General features: G+C 48.5%; 1 protein-coding gene across 1 annotated transcript; it reads right to left on the bottom strand.

Moving 5' to 3' along the window:
- Positions 1-5038: 5038 nt before the first annotated feature.
- inhbaa (inhibin subunit beta Aa) lies at positions 5039-18938 on the bottom strand. Its single transcript, XM_032551566.1, has 3 exons — positions 17904-18938; positions 16974-17629; positions 5039-7945 (listed from the first exon to the last, which is right to left on the bottom strand). Exons 2-3 carry the CDS (start codon positions 17467-17469, stop codon positions 7158-7160), a joined length of 1284 nt encoding a protein of 427 aa, XP_032407457.1. The 5' UTR covers positions 17470-17629; positions 17904-18938; the 3' UTR covers positions 5039-7157.
- Between the last annotated feature and the right edge of the window lie 222 nt (positions 18939-19160).

Below are 19160 nucleotides of genomic sequence, written 5' to 3'. Positions count from 1 at the left end.
CTTCAAGAAGTCTTCCTTCAGTTTTGCCGGTGCGAGACTAGAGTTGCTCAACTTGGCATTGCTTGACATAGGACGCTGACTCCCATCATGTTCTGTGTTACATGTGAATCCATGTTGTACATATTCGTCCAACCACTTTCATTTTTTGCTCGACATAGTTAGTATGGATTAAAATATTAAGAAAGATACCATACAACGTACGACTACGACAGTCACACGGTGACTACTGAGCACACTAAAGTCCCTTCAGCGCTGATTGGCCAATTAATGTAACGTGATCATCTGCATCAAGTGATGGCCAAGCTGGCGTGACATCACGAATTTACATAATGAGTCGGATGTGTCTTGACCTCCGTGGCGGAGGGTCCGCCGAACCCCTGAGACCGACTCACCGAACCTCTAGGGTTCGATCGAACCCAGGTTAAGAACCACTGATCTAAGATGATGATCTGACCCATGTTTTGGGACAGAACCTGGAACCCAGAACCTGGTTGGTTGGGATCTGAACCCAGAACCTGGTTGGGATACCCTAACCCTCTGGATGATTCCATGAATTTACTGAAACCTTTAGTGACACAAAACAGATTTAAACTCTGCTGACCTGCTGTGGCGTTTTGGGCCAGACTTGGAAGAAATAATTATAAAGTCATCACATAATCAGATTAAAGATGCAGTATTGGCAGAAATGAGTCGTGATTACAGGAAAAGCTATCATCAGTTTGTTAGAAATGGAAACAATCGTTTCAAAGTTCAGCTACTGATGATAATTTGATCATAAAAATGTTATTTTATCTGTAAAACTGAAATGAAAGTAAAACTCCATCAGATGCTTTTCGTTCCTCAGTTCATGATCATTTAATTCGCCTTCTGATGAAACTACTGCACAGTTCCCCCAACATTACAACTTTATTATCTTAATATTTTATTATCTTAATATTTTATTATCTTAATATTTCATTATGTTAATATTTCATTATATCAGTAATTCCCTTTTCCAGCCTGGTGGTGGCGCTCCGTCATGCTAACCACAGATGAAACCTTTTCTGCGGTGAGTCTCAGCAGGCGGCGCCCCCTAGGGAGGGTGTGCTGTCATGACGGGTCGGGTTCAACCCAGACCTTGTGTCACCGTCGGGTTGAAAGGTCAATGAATCCTTGTTTCCATGGTGACGAGGCTTAGCCCCTGACTGCAGATGCTCTGGTGGTTCCGGGTCCATTTATCCAGAACCAGAACCATCCGGACCCGTTCTCGACTGCCTCTGAGTGCAGAGCTGGCGTGCTGGTGGGCCTTACTGGTTTGGAACCAGTGTGTTAGCGCTGTGCCCTGGTGTTGCCTGCTGGTGAATGATTAGCGGCTGGATGGAGACGCGGCGCTGGTGGCGAACGCTTCCAGGGAAAACCAGCAGGCGGTTTGTGGTCCGGGTCCACTGATGTGGAAACCAGTCTGAGCCCAGCAGCAGATAAGAACTCCCAGCTGAGACCTCATTAATGCATCAGACGAGCGTTTAGACACGCAGCGCGTTGCAATGGCAGCCTCTAAACCAGCTGCATGCTGGGTAGCTTCACAGCCAAACCGCCGACCTCAAACCAGGCCTGCTGACCTGAGACGGCTTCTGCGGGCTGGAAGAAACGGGTCGGGCCTCATTTACATTTTATTCAGCGATTAAACTGCTGAGGAGAAGCGGTTCCTGCAGACATTCCTGCGCCGGCGGTGGAAACCGAGGCTTCCTGACTGCAGCGCCGCCGCTGCAGCACGCAGGACTGGTTCTTCACTGGTTCTGATGGTGGGACTCAGTGGGAACACCGGGCTCAGCTTCACGTCTGCAGAGATCAGCGTCTGATGAAACATAACGGGTTCTGTTCCTGAACCGGAACAACGACCTGAATTTAAATACTGATGGTGTTTCTGTACGAACATCGATCACCTGATCAATACAGATCAATAAGACGTATTGCTCATGTTCAGTCCGCCATGTTTAATCCAGACTGCTCTGATTCTCCACACAGAAGAACTGGAATGAGTCACTGCAGGGAGTTTTTAGACTAAACAAACTTCGTGAACTAAACATTGGTGCTTATTCATTTCCTAGAAGGTTTTATAACTCGACATTTTTCTGCTACATTTGTGTTAATAATTTACATCAGAAGAGACGAAAAGGTCAAAACGTTTACAGGAAACCGACGGATCGCGTCAGCTTCGCCGTTTTTCCTGGTTTTTCTGCTGGCAGCTTCAGGTTTCATATTTAAACCAAACGTTGGTCATAAAGCTGAAGCTGCTTCGTCATGTTTGAGTTCATAACGTCCCTGTGATTCGCACCAAGATACCAAGTTTATCACTTCCTGGTTTCTTTTTCCGCTTCCTCAAACGTCTCCGTCTCGCCTGAGGAATCGACTCACCGGGCTGAACTACGCTCTGCTGCCACCTGGTGCCTGGAGGCTGCGCCAGCGCCTGCACTCCTCAGAGGTACTGGTCGAAGCTAAGACGGGTTGTTCAGAACTGGACCAGAAGTGGACCAGAACCAGCCGGTTTCAGCCACTGAAGCTACTTTTATCCACCAGCCTGGTTCTGGTTAGAGGTTAAAGGTCAGAGGTCATTCCCTGTGCCCTCTGGGATGCTGCTCTGTCTGAAACGTTGTTGGGTTCAGAACCGATTCTGATGAAACTTTGACAGTTCAGACCTTTGTCTCGGACTGGAGCGGCACTGGGAACCAGTTGAGCCTAAAATGTTTGTCCAAACTTCCCGGGTCGGCGTTCCCACCTGCCGGACTTTCCCAGCAGCCTCTGATGCTGCAGGGGAAATGGCTGAGCCGTCACACCCTGCGTACTGTAAGCTAACCCTCACAGCAAAGCGCTGTCATTTGTGATAATTGGCCTCAGTGATTTTATTCCTGCGCAAATCGTCCATGTCTGTAATTTGTCAAGAAAAACATCCGTGTTAAATTACCCGAAGTGCTTTCATTAGCAGAGCCACATCGGATCGTCTCCACCCACTCCTCTCAGCGCCCCTCATGTTTGCAGTAGCTACCTCTACGGTTAATGAGCAGCAGGTTTTATAGGAGACAAAACGAGCTCGTTAACGACAGAAAACACTCTGACCTGCTGCTGGTTTAACTGGCCAGAGATTATCTCCTGCAGCTGAATGGCTTTAATTAAACATAATGGATGAGATGTTTGCTGTAAAGCGGCTGCTGCGTCACGTGTCTGGAGGAGAAACTGAAAAACACTTTACAGCTGATTCTAGCCGCAGGAATCCTCTCTGTGAGTAAGAAGAGTTTTAAAGTGTAAAAGCTTCTGAAGACAAAAGTGGAGAACAGGAACCGAGGGAACGGCGCCAACATGTGGCTGCTGATCATATAGCAATCAGGCGCACACCGCTAGCTAAGAGCTAGCTATGCTAACGCAAAATAACAACTAAAAAATGTTAAAGTTTTCAAAGCTAGCAAACATGCTAAAGCGCTAAATGAGAAACATCTCAGCTACTAGCGGCTTAGCGAAAGCGTTCCCACCACTGCCAGCCATGATGGAGGCCAAAATGGCCGTCATGACGGACGCCATGTTTCATCTTGACCTCACTGCTTTCCCACCTTGGACCTGCTCCTTGTTTCAGGTGAACCACCTGCCTCGACTCTTCAGAATAAAAGCCCGTTGAGTAACCAGTGATGGTGAAGGTTTTATGTTGGGAGCCTCCCAGCAGTCTGTAGGTCTGTCCTGGCTCGATGTGGTTTTGTTGGGGCAGGACGGTTTAATCCCAGTCATCCCAGTTCGGTCCCATTATTACGGCTACCGGCTGAACTCGCCTGCAAACCCAGGCTGAAGTTTAATCACCGACCTGATGAAGAGCTTGTTCCCACAACAGCAGCCCCCACTTTCCTCACCGTCATCAGAAAGAAAACAGTTTTATTCCCGTTTCCCCTCACAGATCATGACCTCATGCGGCAGCAGGCTGACGGGTCTGGCTGCCGTTCGCTGGGGTTTCCTGGGATCCAGCTGGAGCTTTCCAGGCTGGCTCCGCTGCAGCTCTGACTCATTCAGGGACGGCGTGGAAAACAGAAGTTTGAAATCTCATTACGATGTTTCCACTGAGGAACACAACAGAAAAGAGCCGGTCTGTTCAGACGCTCGTTTGGTTCTGAAACCAGCAGAACCGTCTCTCTGTCCACCAGTCCAGGTTCTGCTGCTGACCCGGTCCGGTCCGGCCTTCAGCGCATCCGACTCTAGAACCTTTAGATATGCAGAAGAGGTCAAAGATCACTGAGTGACGGCAAAGCGTCCTCCATCCTGTCCAGAGGACGTCGTCCCAGAAGCCTTTGCTCTGCTGAGATTCCTCTGAGCTTCACGCTCTGATGTCTGGAGGAAGGTGAACTTCAGCTGGTTAGGAGATGACCTTTGACCCCTCCCAGTTTCAGCTCTGATGTCGTTGATGATTTCTGAGACTGTGAACGAAGATCTGATCTGACTGACTCAGACGGTTAGTCAGTCGGAGTGACTCTGGTGTGTTTAAAGTATGAGAGAAGATTGCTGCTGCAGCATAATGCTGTGCTGCTGCAGCATAATTCCGCTGTGCTGCTGCAGCATTATGCCGCTGTGCTGCTGCAGCATAATGCCGCTGTGCTGCTGCAGCATAATGCCGCTGTGCTGCAGCGCGGCTCAGCCGTTCCTCTGAGAGCTCAGTTTTATCTCCTGCTGGATTCCAGAGTGTAAATCTTCCAGCTTGTATGTGATTATTTACGTTCTGACTTCCCTCAGAGCTGCCGAGCCTCCAGCAGCTCTGAAGTTAAACAGAGCAGAGCAGAGGAGCTTCAGCCGACCTTTGACCTCTCTCTCAAACTATCAGGCCTTTAATGAAGCTGCTGAGGGAGCGAAGCCCCGGCTGGAGCCGCTCCAGCGATCCTGAACCGTCACAGCGTCACGTTTTGAAACGTGTGTGACAGAGAAACCTTCACTCTGCTGCAAACGCCGGGAAACCCAGCGATAAACACGGCAGGGACCTGTGTGTGTGTGTGTGTGTGTGTGTGTGTGAGGACAGAAAACAGCAGCCTGCTTCCTTTGTGTACATCCTTCAGACTTTAATAGTGAAGCCTAAACAAAAGAACAAAGAATACAGTAAAATAAATAAGAATAAAAAATGCCACAAGCACATTTCATTTACAACAAAGCAAAGCAACATACTGAGTCTGGCTTCCATATATACAGAATAAAAAATATACTTTTTATTCTTTGTCCACTTTTGTTCAGTGTCAGTATTTATATTATTCTTATTTTTATATAAAAACAGCATCTAAACACATACAGCCATGTTCTATTAGCTTTTGCTTTTTTTAGCACTGATATTTAATTTGAGTCCATAAACAAGGAGGAACTGAAACATGAAACCATGAAACCAGGGATTTATTTAAACCTTCAGCTCTGAGCTGCTGCTCAACGTGGAACCAGTGAAGGTGAAGAGCATTGTGGGAAATGGAGTTTACGAACATGATCTGTCAAAACTTAATAGCTTCCAGAAACTAAATGAGTTTGAAATGAAAGACATGGATGAACATCAGTTCTGACCTTTTTCACACGTCTGAACAGTTTTCTGATTTCTGAAGGTTTAAATTGATCTCAACGATGAATCCGAAGGTCAGACGGACTCTTTGGTGTTCGAACAGGAAGATTTCATCCGTTTTCTGCTCTGGGTTTAATTTACGGCAGACCAAAACCATTTTCTGCTTTGGGTCTAAATGCTCACAGCTGCAGACAGGAAGTCTCTTCATTCAGAAAATTCATGAGAAACATGGAGCCATAAATAACCTGCATAATCATAAACATCTCAGACCTCCTCCTTCATGACTCAGACAAATACTTTAATAATTCCCATTAAATTATGATAATCAGGATTAGACTGAACCTTATGGATCTGATGATGATTCACTTTGGGTCTGATGAACTGAACTGATTTGGTTCTGGAACCAGAATCAGTTCAGTTTCTCATAAAGTGCCTTCAGATGATCAAACGTAACGTTTAAGTGAGCATCAATATGCAAACATGAATAAATATTATATTTTTAACATTCAGAGGAGACAAAGAACCAATCAGACGTCCTGTAGGGAACTTTCACCCTGTCAGGTTTGTTTTTATGGATCTGATCCGATACCGTTAAAGAACTCTGCAGAGAACCGACCCGGTTCGTCGTTCTGTAGGCTGGAGTCTCTAAAGTGAAACCAAACGGATGTTTTCTTCCCAGCAGGTCATTAAACCAGAGGGACCCATAAGAACCACAACCAGAAGGTTTCTCCCTCCGAGTTCAAACATTTAAACTCTAAGAACTAAAAATGTTTTATTAAAAACCAAACATGATTTATTTTGATCTCCAGGGGAATCGTTTGAATTAACGTCGCGTTTCACTGGTTCTGAGGTTAAAACTCCCAACGCAGCGGGGACCAATCAGAAGCCTTGAACCGTGACATGTGACCTGTTGACCTCTGACCTGAACTCAAGTCGCTATAGTGCAAAAAATAACACAACGTTTGTAACGCTTCTTAAACATGAAAAACTGAAATAATAACACAAAATATTATTAACAAGAATAACATTAATATTATTAATATACTTACTAACAATAATATTAATAATAACATCAACATGGTTACCATGGTAACGTAAAGAAGTGTTTGGTTCCAGCAGCCGAGCCAACTTGTTTTGTTCAAGTATCTCTCAACACACACACACACACACACACACACACCCTCACACATCCTCTCTGTCTCACACACACACACTCACACACACACACTCACACACTCTCCACTCGTACACTTGGACATGGTAACGGTGTCTCCGCTCCTCCTGCAGGTAGAAACAGAAACAGATGCAGGACAGGAAACAAGTTGCATAGTTTGAGATCTTTCAGTTTTTCAGGCCTCGTCTCTCTGAAGTCCCACTGCTGCAGCGGTTCCTGAACGCCACATAAATACGCCTCGCTCCCTCCGTTTGTAACAAAAATATATTAGATATTCATTTTTTGTCTTTTTTCCTGTTTTTTCAGAAAGTGCCATCGAGACTCTGGCTGAGTTTGACTCGGCGAGTCTGGAGACGAGTTTCCGTCCCAGAGAGCGACGGCGCTGCCGCCTCCTCCGTCCCCTCCGGTCCAGTTCGGTCCGTCCCGTTCGGGTCCGAGCGTTTACGAGCAGCCGCACTCCTCCACGATCATGTCCTTGATGTCCTTCTTGATGATCTTCTGCTCCTCGTTGTAGTAGAGCATGGACATGGCACGTAGCCGGGTGGGCACGCAGCACGACCGCAGGTTCTGGAAGGGGGTGTAGCCCCGCATGCGGTAGTGGCTGATGACGGTGGAGTGGAAGGACAGCGTGGAGCCCGCGATGCTCGCCACGTGGGACGGGCACTCGCCCTCGCAGTAGTTGGCGTGGTAACCGGACGGCGCGATGATCCAGTCGCTCCAGCCGATGTCCTTGAAGTTGACGTAGAACTGCCTCTTGCAGCAGACCCTCACCTTCCCGTCGCACTCCAGGCCGCGCTTCCTGCGCCGCCGAGCGTCGCCTCCGTCGCCCTGCCGCACCACGGCCATGAGGAAGGGCCGGTGGGACTGCTCCCTCTGGTTGCCGCCGGAGACCAGGACAAGCGTGGCGCCGGAGTCGCCGCACAGCGGGCAGGAAACCCGCAGGCTCAGCGCGCTGCTCCGCCGGCTCTCCAGCAGCGCCTGCACCGCCGCGGACACCGGGAAGGTGTGCCAGCCGCTGCGCCGCGTGTCCACCGTCTTCTCGGCCAGCAGGACCTCGTCCTGCGGCGTGGCGGCGCGTCCGCGCTGCTGGAACAGGCGGATGGTGACTTTGGCTCGACTGCGGTTGGTTTTGGCCAAGCGGAGGAAGAGCCAGACGTTGGCCTGCTCCACCAGGGACATGTCGCCTCCATCCTTGGACAGGACGAAGTCCACCACGCCCTGGGACTCACCTGGAGACACAGGGAGAGGACAGCGTTAGGTCACCTGCTCTGCTCTCTGATTGGCTGACAGGTCAGACCAGAGACTTCCTGATCAACAACCAGAGACTCATGGGAGATGAAGTTCTTTAAACCGTCATCACCTTGGAAAGAGGAGAAACGGTGAAGAGAAATCTGAGTTTTCATCCCAAACTACTGGTTGCCATGACAACAAACACACACAACGTCACCTCAGAGATCAGAGTGTGAGCCACACACACACACACACACACACACCCACACACACACACAGACTCAGCAGCAGCGGTTGGAGCTTCTGCAGTTGGAGGTTTTTATAGCAGCTAATGGTTCCCACCAGAACCTGTGTGGTCTCATCCTGCTGCTGGTTCTGATGGTGAGACGGCTCCGGACCTCCAGAACCAACATGGTGGAAAACCTGCAGCGTGTCGCTTCGTCGGCGTGAAACCCTCCTGAGGACTTTAACTAGGACGAAAACACGAATTCCTCCTAGAAAGTTCTACGTTCAGGAATCGGTTCTGCGTTCTGCTGCTGTTCCTCCCTACAGTCACCTGGTACCTGCTTACAGCAGCAGAACCAGGCTTCCCGGACCTTTGCTCTCCAAACGCCCCCGGCTCTGGTCTGGGTCGATGTTCGGTGCCGAGAAGCTGCATGTGGTTTCCACTCTGTGGGTTTTACGGCGGTTCTTCCTCTGGTTGCTCACATGTGGTGCAGCTTTATGTTTCCTGGCAGCCTGCAGGCCGGCAGCGCGACTCCCAGCATGCTCTGCCTCGTGGGCAACGCAGAGCCGAGTCACGACTTCAGAGTTTATGAATGTCAGCAGCAGCGATGCTCAGTTAGACGGTGTGAATGGGCGACGAGTGTGTGTGTGTGTGTGTGTGTGTGTGTGTGTGTGTGTGTGAGGAGGCGGCTTCACTGAGTCCATTAGAGCATCTTAAGAGACGTTTGGAGGCGATTATCTCACTTAGATCATCATCACCTCCAGGAGACAGAAAGTAAAGAGTTCTGTTCATTCATCCTTTCTGAGAACCGGCTGGACTGGACCGGGCCACAGAACCGGCCGGTTCTGGTTCCAAACACTGCCTCTTCTTCTACTTGGCTGCAGGTTTGGGTCACTTTACGGTCCTGCAGAAGAAGCTCAGTTTGGTCCGATCCATCTTTCAGAACCAATGGAAGGAACAAGAACCGAGACAGACGGGTCAGTTCAGGATACCAGAACCAGAGGGAGCGGTCCAACAGAACCGCTCATCAACCAGGGACAGGAGGAGTTGAAACCCAACAGGAATAATCTGAACCTTTGTTAAGCTCCGCCCACTTTAGAGCAAACTGGATCAATTTCATCGTATTTTAATCGAGAGAAAACCCAGAGATCAGGTTTCATGCAGATGTTCTGGTTCCGTCAGCTGCAGCTCGTCTTACTGTACCAGAACCGGTTCTAAACTCCAGCTGGATTTTCTTCTGCTGGAAGAACCAAGAAGTTTGTCTCTGAAGTGAGAAGCAAATAAAAATCCATCTGACTGACTAATAGATGAAAACCCGACGCAGCTTGGCAGAAGAGCCGATCTGAACATTTTTCATTTTTTCTCATGAACTTCTGCTCCGGCTTTAATGAAAACAATCTGCAGAATGCATCCCATAATTGTCCGTCACTGTGGGGAATTTTGAAGCCTCTCCAGATGCAGATTCTGCGGATGGTTCCTGTCGAGTCGTTAAAATGATCCGCGGCTCGTTGTGAGAACATTTACGACCAAAACAAACATAAAAATCTGAAGTTCTGACACAAAGTTGGACCCCAGGAGTCTGGAATAAACTCCAAAACCTAAACCCACCAAACCATCAAATAACTCCGATTTCTGATTGTTTTTAGAACACCAAACGCAACATTTTTATAATTTCACTGATTCATCCAACATGAAACCAGTTAGCTTCAGCTAGCAGCTGGTGGAGCAACGCCTGTTGACCCAATGCTAAGATGTTCTGGTTCCTTCATTAAACATTAAAGTCAATCACTATAAAGGTCAAAGGTCACCTCAGACCTCCATCAGCTGCTGATGTTGGATGAATCCGCTTCAGTCTTCACAGCATCTTCTGTCCAAATGAGGATTTTATATCGACTTCAGTTCTTCATAGTAGCTTTATGAACTGTTACTATAGTTACTATACGGCTACTATACAGTTACTATAGTACTATTTACTATACAGTTACTATAGTACTATTTACTATAGTAACTTCATAGTAACTGTAGAGTTACTATGAAGTTACTATAGAGTTACTATAGTAAATAGTACTATAGTAACTGTATAGTAACTGTAGAGTTACTATGAAGTTACTATAGAGTTACTATAGTACTATTTACTATAGTAACTCTATAGTAACTGTATAGTAACTACAGTTACTATACAGTTACTATAGTACTATTTACTATGATACTATTTACTATAGTAACTCTATAGTACCTGTATTTGTGTCTAACCAATGTTTTCCCAAACCATGATTAGCATCATGCTAACTTGACTTTAACCAGAACTAATTCCCAGTTCATAACTTTGTTCCCATTTTACCAACAAAGTTTTTCCAGTTCAGTTAAATTAATTCAGTTTATTAAACTTTGACTCAGTAAAAACTAAAACTAGTTTAAAACCTTTTTATCAACTAATTCACAGAAAATCTGTTTACTTTGTGGAGCAGAACTGAAGATCAGAACATTAAATGGTGATGTCCAAATGTCCAGATTCAGCACGACCAGAACCAGAGCGGTTCTGTCTCAGAATCCTGTCCAGATATGTTCTGCAGATCCACAAACCCAGACCAAAGTTCTGGTTCCTGACCAGGTCCACCTGGAGACACCAACATTATCCCCTCCAGAACATAAGAACCTGCTGGTTCTGCTGGGTGCCAGTTCGGCCCGGTTTGAAACCAGCGGGATCTGCTTTTACTGGCGGTTCTGGAATCGGTTCCATGTGCGGACTAGCGGGCCGCTGGGTGTGAACAGCGCCGGCTGTTAGCGGCAAATAAAACCGAGCCGTAAATCGGTTCCAGCAGCCGGATCCGGCTTCAGACGGCAGGGAGCCGGTCCAAACTGCGCTTCCCTGTTCTGACACAACGCTTTGGACCGGAGCGGTCTGAGCCGGGTCAGAACCTCTTCCAGCGCCAGCCTGGTTCCCACAGTCAGCCCGGGAAATAAAGAGTTCCAGTCGGACCTGCAGGAGGAACCGATTCAGAACAGAACCAGAGAACAGAACCTCCACATCTTCCACAGCAGGAAGGAAACACTTCCTGCCAACGGCTCCCCGTCTGCAGAACCAGAACCAGAACCTCCTGCAGAGGATAGAGAGGAACAGCTGAGGGTCGCTGAAAGTTCTGCAGAACCAGCTGATGGTTCTGTTGGAGTAGAAATAGAACCGGCAGGAAGTTCTGGACATTTTTATCAAGACAAAGTTGTTTTGGACTCCGTGTCTATTTTCCCGGGTTTTTGGTTCTGGTCCAAGACCTCGGGGCAAAGCGTTGCAGATTTCAGAACCAGGAAGACGAAGCGAAGAGGAAAAAATCGATTCCTGGTTGAGAAACTCCGGATCGTCTCCGGACCCTGATGGAACGTTTCTAAAGTCCACAGAGACGTGAAGGTTGGGTCTGTAAATGGACCCAAATCCTGGAGAACAGGAACCAGTTACTGACCAACCCAACCGGTTCTCTTCATCACTTTAAACTCCTGAACTTTGGTTTTTATTGAAAAATATTCAATCTTACCAAGTTAAAAGCTTCTTTAAGTTTTAACTCAATAATTCCTTAAAGTTGATATTTAGTTCTGCTGATTATTTCACTCTTAGCGAAACATTTTTCTGTAGTGGAAGTGAAATAATCTCCCAGTGGAACTAGAACTTTTGATCAATATTCAAAAATGATTGACTTAAAGCAGGTTCCTAAATCTAAAGTTAGTTTTGTCTTATTTTGAAGTGAACTGAGATATTTACACTAGAAACCAGACTGAAAATTCTACATAAGATTTTGTTTTTCAGTGCAGGATCTACTTTCAGCAGTGGATGAATCGAGTCATGTTCCGTGTCAGCGGGTCTTCTCCCAATCTGCAGCTGTTTACTACGGAGTGACTCATCTGTCCACACAGAGCATCTCTGTCACACATCAAAGCCGAGCCAATTGAGGTGATGGGAGGACGGACGGCCCGACCCAAAACTCCAACCGCTGCGGCTCCGACTGCACGGAAACTACCGTAAACACGTCCTGAACGCACCACGGAAACTACCGTAAACACGCCCTGAACGCACCACGGAAACTACCGTAAACACGCCCTGAACGCACCACGGAAACTACCGTAAACACCCCCTGAACGCACCACGGAAACTACCGTAAACACGTCCTGAACGCACCACGGAAACTACCGTAAACACGCCCTGAACGCACCACGGAAACTACCGTAAACACCCCCTGAACGCACCACGGAAACTACCGTAAACACCCCCTGAACGCACCACGGACACAACTGTAAACCGGCCCCTGAACGCACCGCGGAGAGGCCTGTAAACACTCCACGCAGAGCGGTGCCGCGGTGGGGAGGAGAACCAGAACTATGAGAGAAAACATGACAGAACACAGAATAAACAGAACCAGAACCAAACAAGGTTATAGCAGCAGAACCGCACCAGACAGATGTTCGTGTCGTCCAGTCGGCGGCGGCCTGCGGCTCCCCGTGGCCGTCAGAGGTCAGTGAAGTGACCCCGAGCTGGTGGCGGCGCTGCCAGAATAGACCCAACAAAGGCGGGTTTATTCTGCGGCCGGGCAGCGAGGGAAGGCCGGGGTGAGCGCGCGGAGCAGGCGGATGAAAGTGCTTCCAGGAATGTCGCTAATGATGTGTTCAATTAAGTTCAATTAGCCTAATTGTCCTCTGTGTGTGGTGAGGGACGGGGAGAAGATAAACAGGGACGGACTCTAAACAGAGGACAGGAAAAAACAGGGGACAGATGGACATTGTCCCCGAGCTGCTAAACAGAGGTTGACACTTGGTCTCCGCCAAGAACCCAGTCATCCCTGCGCTCCCGTTCCCGCCATCTCCACGGCCCAAAATAATTACTGCGCTCCCTGAATGCACCGCTTCTTTCCCAGGAGGCTGCAGGGCCTTAATGGAGGCGCTCTGCAGGCTAGGAGAGTTTACTGGACCGCTGGTTTCCATCAGAGATCTTCTACGGAGACAGATGCTCCTTCTCAACCCAGTGGTAAGGAAAGTGGGCGGGGCTTAAGGAACAGCTGCTGCTGCCAGGTAGCTAAGCTAGTGTTAGCTCACAAAGCTATCGCTCAACGCCGTGACACAAACACTGACACCTAGTGGCCAGTTTGGATTTACATGTGTATATTTAGAAGATGGGGCCTCATGCATAAAACCTGCGCATTAAATGTGCGGCGCCATATTTGACGCACAAGTCAACATGTATAAAAATTTACTTTGCGTCAAAGTTTGCGTAAAATATACGCAAACTTTTTCACTGGCGTGAAAATGTGCAGCAGTAACAAAAACTTTAACTATGAACAAAAATAAACTATAAAGAGTCAAAACTCACTAAATCCACTGAAATCTGATTCAGTTATTTAGACCAAAAAGCATCAAACCTGATGATTTTCATGATTTTAATATTTTAGTGTTTAAACGATGAAACTGAACCACATTTATCCTCAGACAATAAGCTAACACACACACACACACACACACACACACACCAAATAAAGAAAATAAAATAAAGGATGTGAAAACTTCACTAGAATGTAAATAATAATTTTCCTCAGTTTGTGTCTCATAATGTAACGCTTCGTCTGAATGAATCTATGGGTCATTTATTCTCAGTAAAAATGAAACCTGGTTGGATCAGCAGATTAACTCCAGACAGTTTGATTATTGATCAGGTGATCAGGTGTGGAGACAATCCCAGGTATATCAGTAGCTGCATCAAGGTGAGCCGCTACCTGAGGAGCTTTGGCTCTGATGGAGAACATGGAGCCATTGATCAGAGATCAGATTGATCTGATGGTTTATTGGTGTTTAGATTCATCCAGACTGATCATCCTGGAGCTCTGAGCAGAACTTAAAGCAGGTACCGGTACCGGTACCGGTCCAGCTGCAGCCGTCCTCCAGTGGAGCCAGAAATCATCTGGACTCTGTAAATTCATAATAAACGTCCATTTTCCTCTCAGTGACTCTGAGTCTTTAAATCTCGGCTGAACGCTTTGATGTTCTAACAGGTATTTACAGAATCTCTTTATTTTATAGTTTTTATTATTTGGATTTTTTTCTCTCTTTAAAATGTATTATTTTATTATTGTGAGGTTACATTATGTTCCCTGAAAGCACCTTTTAAAAATATATATCATTATTATTATTATAAATATTTATTCTGCTACAAACAATGACGTTGCCATGGTTACTGCTCCACCTGGCGGCAGACTTCCTGGTATTTATACTGATTTACATGAAGATGTTTATGGAGGCGACAGACAGGCGGAGCAGCAGCTGATCAGCTTCCTGTAAATCAGGATTAATAAAGGAAAGCTGCACGGCCTCCTGCTGCACATGGATTTATGCATAAGATTATTTTGTGCCGCACCTTTCTACATTTTTCCGTACGCCGTGTCTTATTGTGAAAAGGTCGCTCTCTGTTATGCATCAGGCTCCTGGTGTTTTGTTATAAACTTTTTAATAGTATTTGTTCCTTTAACTTTTATAATCATCTAGTTTCTGCGGTTCTATATTTCATCTCTTCATAAATAATCAGAAAAATGACGTTTAATTCAACTTTTCTACATCCTCTAATATTTTCCTTTATTGTCTTCACCAGTGGTTCCGACCAACCGGACCGGTCCGTTCAGCTGATTCAACGATCCACTTTTTGACTCCTGATCCAGTCAGAGCAGCTCAGAGGCGCCCCCTGCTGGTCGGTGTTATTTACCTGCTTCCTTTGGACTGGAATTAATGTTTAATCTGGGATTAGATCATCTCAGTCATAATTCATCTGGAGTTAGACTGAGTGAAGTGAAACGTTGTTCAACACGTGGCTGAAGCCTTCAGCTTTAAGCAGATCATTATTTTATGATTCGATTTTGTATTTTTATTTTGTGAGCATTTCTGAATCTTCTTGATGTGGCAGAAAACATTTTCCAGGTCAGAATGAAGAATCGTGAGTCAAAGCTTCAAAGAGTCTGAGCTGATGGCTCATTAGCTCCAAACCCTCCAGTCTAAACTGGGGCATTAAAAGGGAATCTGCTCCCAGAGAAACGCCGTTAAATGACGAGTCGGTTGCTGTAGCTTGTTTGGAAACCAGACCCAGAACCTTTCATGAGGGAAAAACGTTGAAGCTGCTTTGTGATCGAATCATTCTCAACTCGACACAAATGTAAATACTTCATCTGCAATGTGCCTCTTCTTACGTTGGATGGGAAAATTGCTTCAAGATGTTGACTGTAAAGCGCGCTCTGGCTAACCACAAGTGTTTTTAGCTGCGTCCCACAACTCTGCAGCTCTGCAGCGGCAGCAACATGAAACGTGTTAAATTCCTCCTCAAACGCTCAGCCAGGCGTTCACATGACAACCCCCAGATAAAAGCCCAATAAACCCGAGCCAGAGGACCGGGCCGGTACCGTCGCCCGGGTTCTGGTAGCACCAGAACCTCCCAGATTCTGCTGACGGAGAGGAACTTTCTGGGGCCGTTTAACGCCGCGATGATCTTCAGTTTACTGGCTGAGAAAAGAGCCGTAAACGGCGCCTGCAGCTCCAAACCGACCAGAGAACAAACCCACAGAATCCAATCAGAACCGAGCCAGACCGGGTCCAAAGCTGGACTGAACGACTGAAACCTTCAGACTGCTGGATCAGAGCCTGACAGACAAGATGCAGGGTTTAGTTCTTCTTTGAAATAAGTTTCAACATAAAATATTAATTAGTTTATTTACATGTTAATTTAGATCAGTGATGTTTTCTTTGGCAAACGGATCCAGTTCATCTCCAGAACCGTTTGATCCGGTCCGGTTCAGTCAACTGGGTCGGGTTTTGATGCAACGACTGGAGAAGAACAGACATTCAAGGAAGATCTGGATTTTGGTGCAGCAAGAACCCGGTGACAGTGGAGAGAAACAACTTCCTGCTAACAGGAAGGAAACGTCCAACAGAACCAGAACCAGAATGAGTGACTGGCTGGGAACCAGCAACACTGCCTGTGAGACGAAACTCTGGGTTTAATCAGATCTGATGGGCTGCAGGAAGCGGCTCAGTGAAGTTCTGATTGGTTCTGATCCAGACGGAGTTTCAGGGAGGACGGCGAGGCGGCGTGAGATCAGAGCAGCTTCAGCCCGTTTCTGTCTCAGTGAAGCTGCTCCGATCCGATCCGACCCGCTCCGACCCGATCCGATCCGCTCTGATCCGCTCCGATCCGCTCCGACCCGCTCCGCTCCGACCCGCTCCATAAAACTCTTTTCCATCTGTTGCTCCAGACTCTCGCCTACAGAAACCCAAACTGCTGCAGCAGACCCAGAGTCCCGCCCACACGGCGCCGCCGCTGACAGGTGAGCCGCCGCAGCAGGTAAACTCGGCTCCGTCTGCTTAAACAACCCAACTGGACCTTCAGAATCGGGTCTCAACCCGGATCACCTTCAGGATCCCTCAGGAGTCCTGGCGCTGTGACCCGTCACTGACCCGGATTTAAAGGTGTTAAAATGGGCGAAGCGTGCCCTGCAGCTGGTCTGCAGGTTAAAGGTGACGAAGCCGTCTAACACCTGACCCCCCCTCCCCCTCCCCACTGCACCGTCTGTCAGGAAAACAAACGGATCAGAACCCGGCGGCGCCGCCCAGAACCCCGCTGACTGTCAGCAGATAACGAGGTATTCTGTGAGAGCAGCAGGGGGCCGTTACTGACGGATCAGCTGGGCGAGATCAGGTGGACCCGACGCCGCTGCAGTGTTTACTCACACACACACACACACACACACACACACACACTCTGAGTGACGGCCGTCTGCCAGACTCACCAGCCTCGGCGAAGGTGATGATCTCCGTCGTCTCCGGCGCGTCGCCGCCGTCTCCCGCCCGCGCTCCGGCCACCGCCGCTCCTCCCCCCTTGCCTCCTCTTCCTCGCGCCTCCTCCTCTCCCTCGATCTGCACGCTGCCGTCCTCGGCCACTCGCCCCACGTGCAGCTTGCGCAGGGCGTTGAGGAGCGCGGCGCGCGGCACGGGCCGGGTGATGTTGGGCCGGGCCTGCAGGTGGAGCATGTTGAGGATGTGCCTCTTCACCGCCTCCACCACGTCCTGCTGCGCCGCCTTCTCCTCCGCGTACGCCGGCGAGTCGCCGTCCGGCCCGTCGCCGCGCCTCATCCGGGCCAGGGCGCAGGACGGGCAGTGGGCGCCGGTGGCGTCCGGCGGCGACTGGAGCGTCAGGGACAGCGGCCCGGAGGGCAGGTCCGCTCCACCGCCCTGGACCAGAACCAGAACCAGAAGGACCCAGCCGAGGAACGGTAACACAGACATGTTGCCACCAACCGGAGGGACGGACAGAGTCCAAAAAGTCCAGAAGTCGAATAAAATTGAGTCCAGAGGAAAGAGTTCCTGGGTTCTTTGTCTCTTCGCTCAGAAGTTTGGAGCTGAAAGTTGAGCTCAGCTCTCGGTCCACCTGCCAACCAGGGAAAAACTGCAACGAAGGAGAGAGAAAACACAACGGCAAGGGAGAAAATGAGTAATCCTCCTTTTTGTCAGGGACAGATGGCTGCAAAATGTGGAGGCGTCAAGAAAGAAAGAAAGAGGAGAAGAAATAAGAAAACAAGAAGAGGAGAAACTCAGGAGATGAATGGATGAAGGACGGAGGCTGTTCCCAGGGTGAATCTCTGCAGAGTGTGTGTGTGTGTGTGTGTGTGTTAGAGAGGACTAAGTTATCCCAGATGAAGGGAGTTCCTCTCTCTCTTTACCTCTGCTCCCTCCCTCTCTCGCTCCGTCAGACTGGAGTGCGCTCTCTCGCTCACCAGTTGAATGATTTTAGCGGAGTGGGCCGGTCTCTGTCTGCTGCGGCTCTCGGCGCCTCCTGCCATAAGTACAGCTGCCTCCTCCCTCTCTCTCCTCCCTCTCTCTCCTCCTCCCGCTCGCCGGTGACGCACCGCGCTCTTCCCCGCACGCGCCCGCCGAGTGAGTGAGGGTTAGAAACCGTGACTCTTCCCTCCATCTGCCGCGCGTCTATCAGGCAGTCGGTGTTTGGTCTGGTGGCTCTCGGCTCCGGTCGGCGCCGTCATCGTCTCGTCTCGGGGCGAGAAGGTAACGGATCGGCGAGCCGGTCCAGAACCCTCCTGGATGTGATGTCATCGCCGCTCAGACGGAGCCGTCGGGCTCTTGGGACGGTTTGTCCTCTGGGTGATGAAAACTTTGAACCATAAACCTCTGATGGTTCTGGATGACCAGGATCAGTCCTTCGTTCTCTGACCCAAACGACCGGAGCAGAACCGACCTGGCTGCTGCGGCCCATCGTGAAACGGTTGAACAAAAACATCGTCACAGGAAGGAGATGGCAGATCAACGAAGCAGGAAATCAAAAACTTTCCAAGTTGTTCTGGTTGAAACGTCTGAAGATTTTCTGCTGTAATAATAAAATAAAAATAATAAAACCTTCAGCTAATTTAGGAGTTTAACCTCAATGGACAGATCAAGTCTGACCAGCTAAATGTCGGCTGTGTTTCACAGCTGGTGTGAAGGTCCGGATCATGAACCGGACCTTCACATGTGATGTCATCACATCAGCTGCTCTCATTTCCTCAGATCTTCATGAATCTAAGAGCCTCAAAGGATTTTAATGCAACATAAAACATTTTCCTCATTTCTACTGTTGGATTCTGGTTTTCATGTGATTAAACTGAAACGTTTTATAAATCGATCAGAGCTGAGACTCGGCGTTTGTCCGTGATGCTGGCGTTGCCGGGTTTCCTGGTTTCCTGTTGGCGTTCCCGGGTTTCCTGGTTTCCTGTTGGCGTTGCCAGGTTTCCTGGTTTCCTGTTGGCGTTGCCGGGTTTCCTGGTTTCCTGGTTTCCTGTTGGTGTTGCCGGGTTTCCTGTTGGCGTTCCCGGGTTTCCTGTTGGCGTTGCCGGGTTTCCTGGTTTCCTGTTGGCGTTGCCAGGTTTCCTGGTTTCCTGTTGGCGTTGCCGGGTTTCCTGTTGGCGTTCCTGGGTTTCCTGTTGCTG

Source organism: Xiphophorus hellerii, chromosome 21 (genome assembly GCF_003331165.1).
Source record: "Xiphophorus hellerii strain 12219 chromosome 21, Xiphophorus_hellerii-4.1, whole genome shotgun sequence".
In the NCBI taxonomy this organism is placed as follows: domain Eukaryota; kingdom Metazoa; phylum Chordata; class Actinopteri; order Cyprinodontiformes; family Poeciliidae; genus Xiphophorus; species Xiphophorus hellerii.
This window is presented reverse-complemented; position numbering and strand designations above follow the sequence as displayed.

Bases quoted from the DNA above. Each gene is read 5' to 3' on its own strand.
- inhbaa (XM_032551566.1), bottom strand. From the start codon at position 17,469: ATGTCTGTGTTACCGTTCCTCGGCTGGGTCCTTCTGGTTCTGGTTCTG. The intron at 7,946-16,973 runs GTGAGTCTGGCA...CTGTGTCTCCAG, and splicing joins CATCACCTTCGCCGAGGCTG to GTGAGTCCCAGGGCGTGGTG.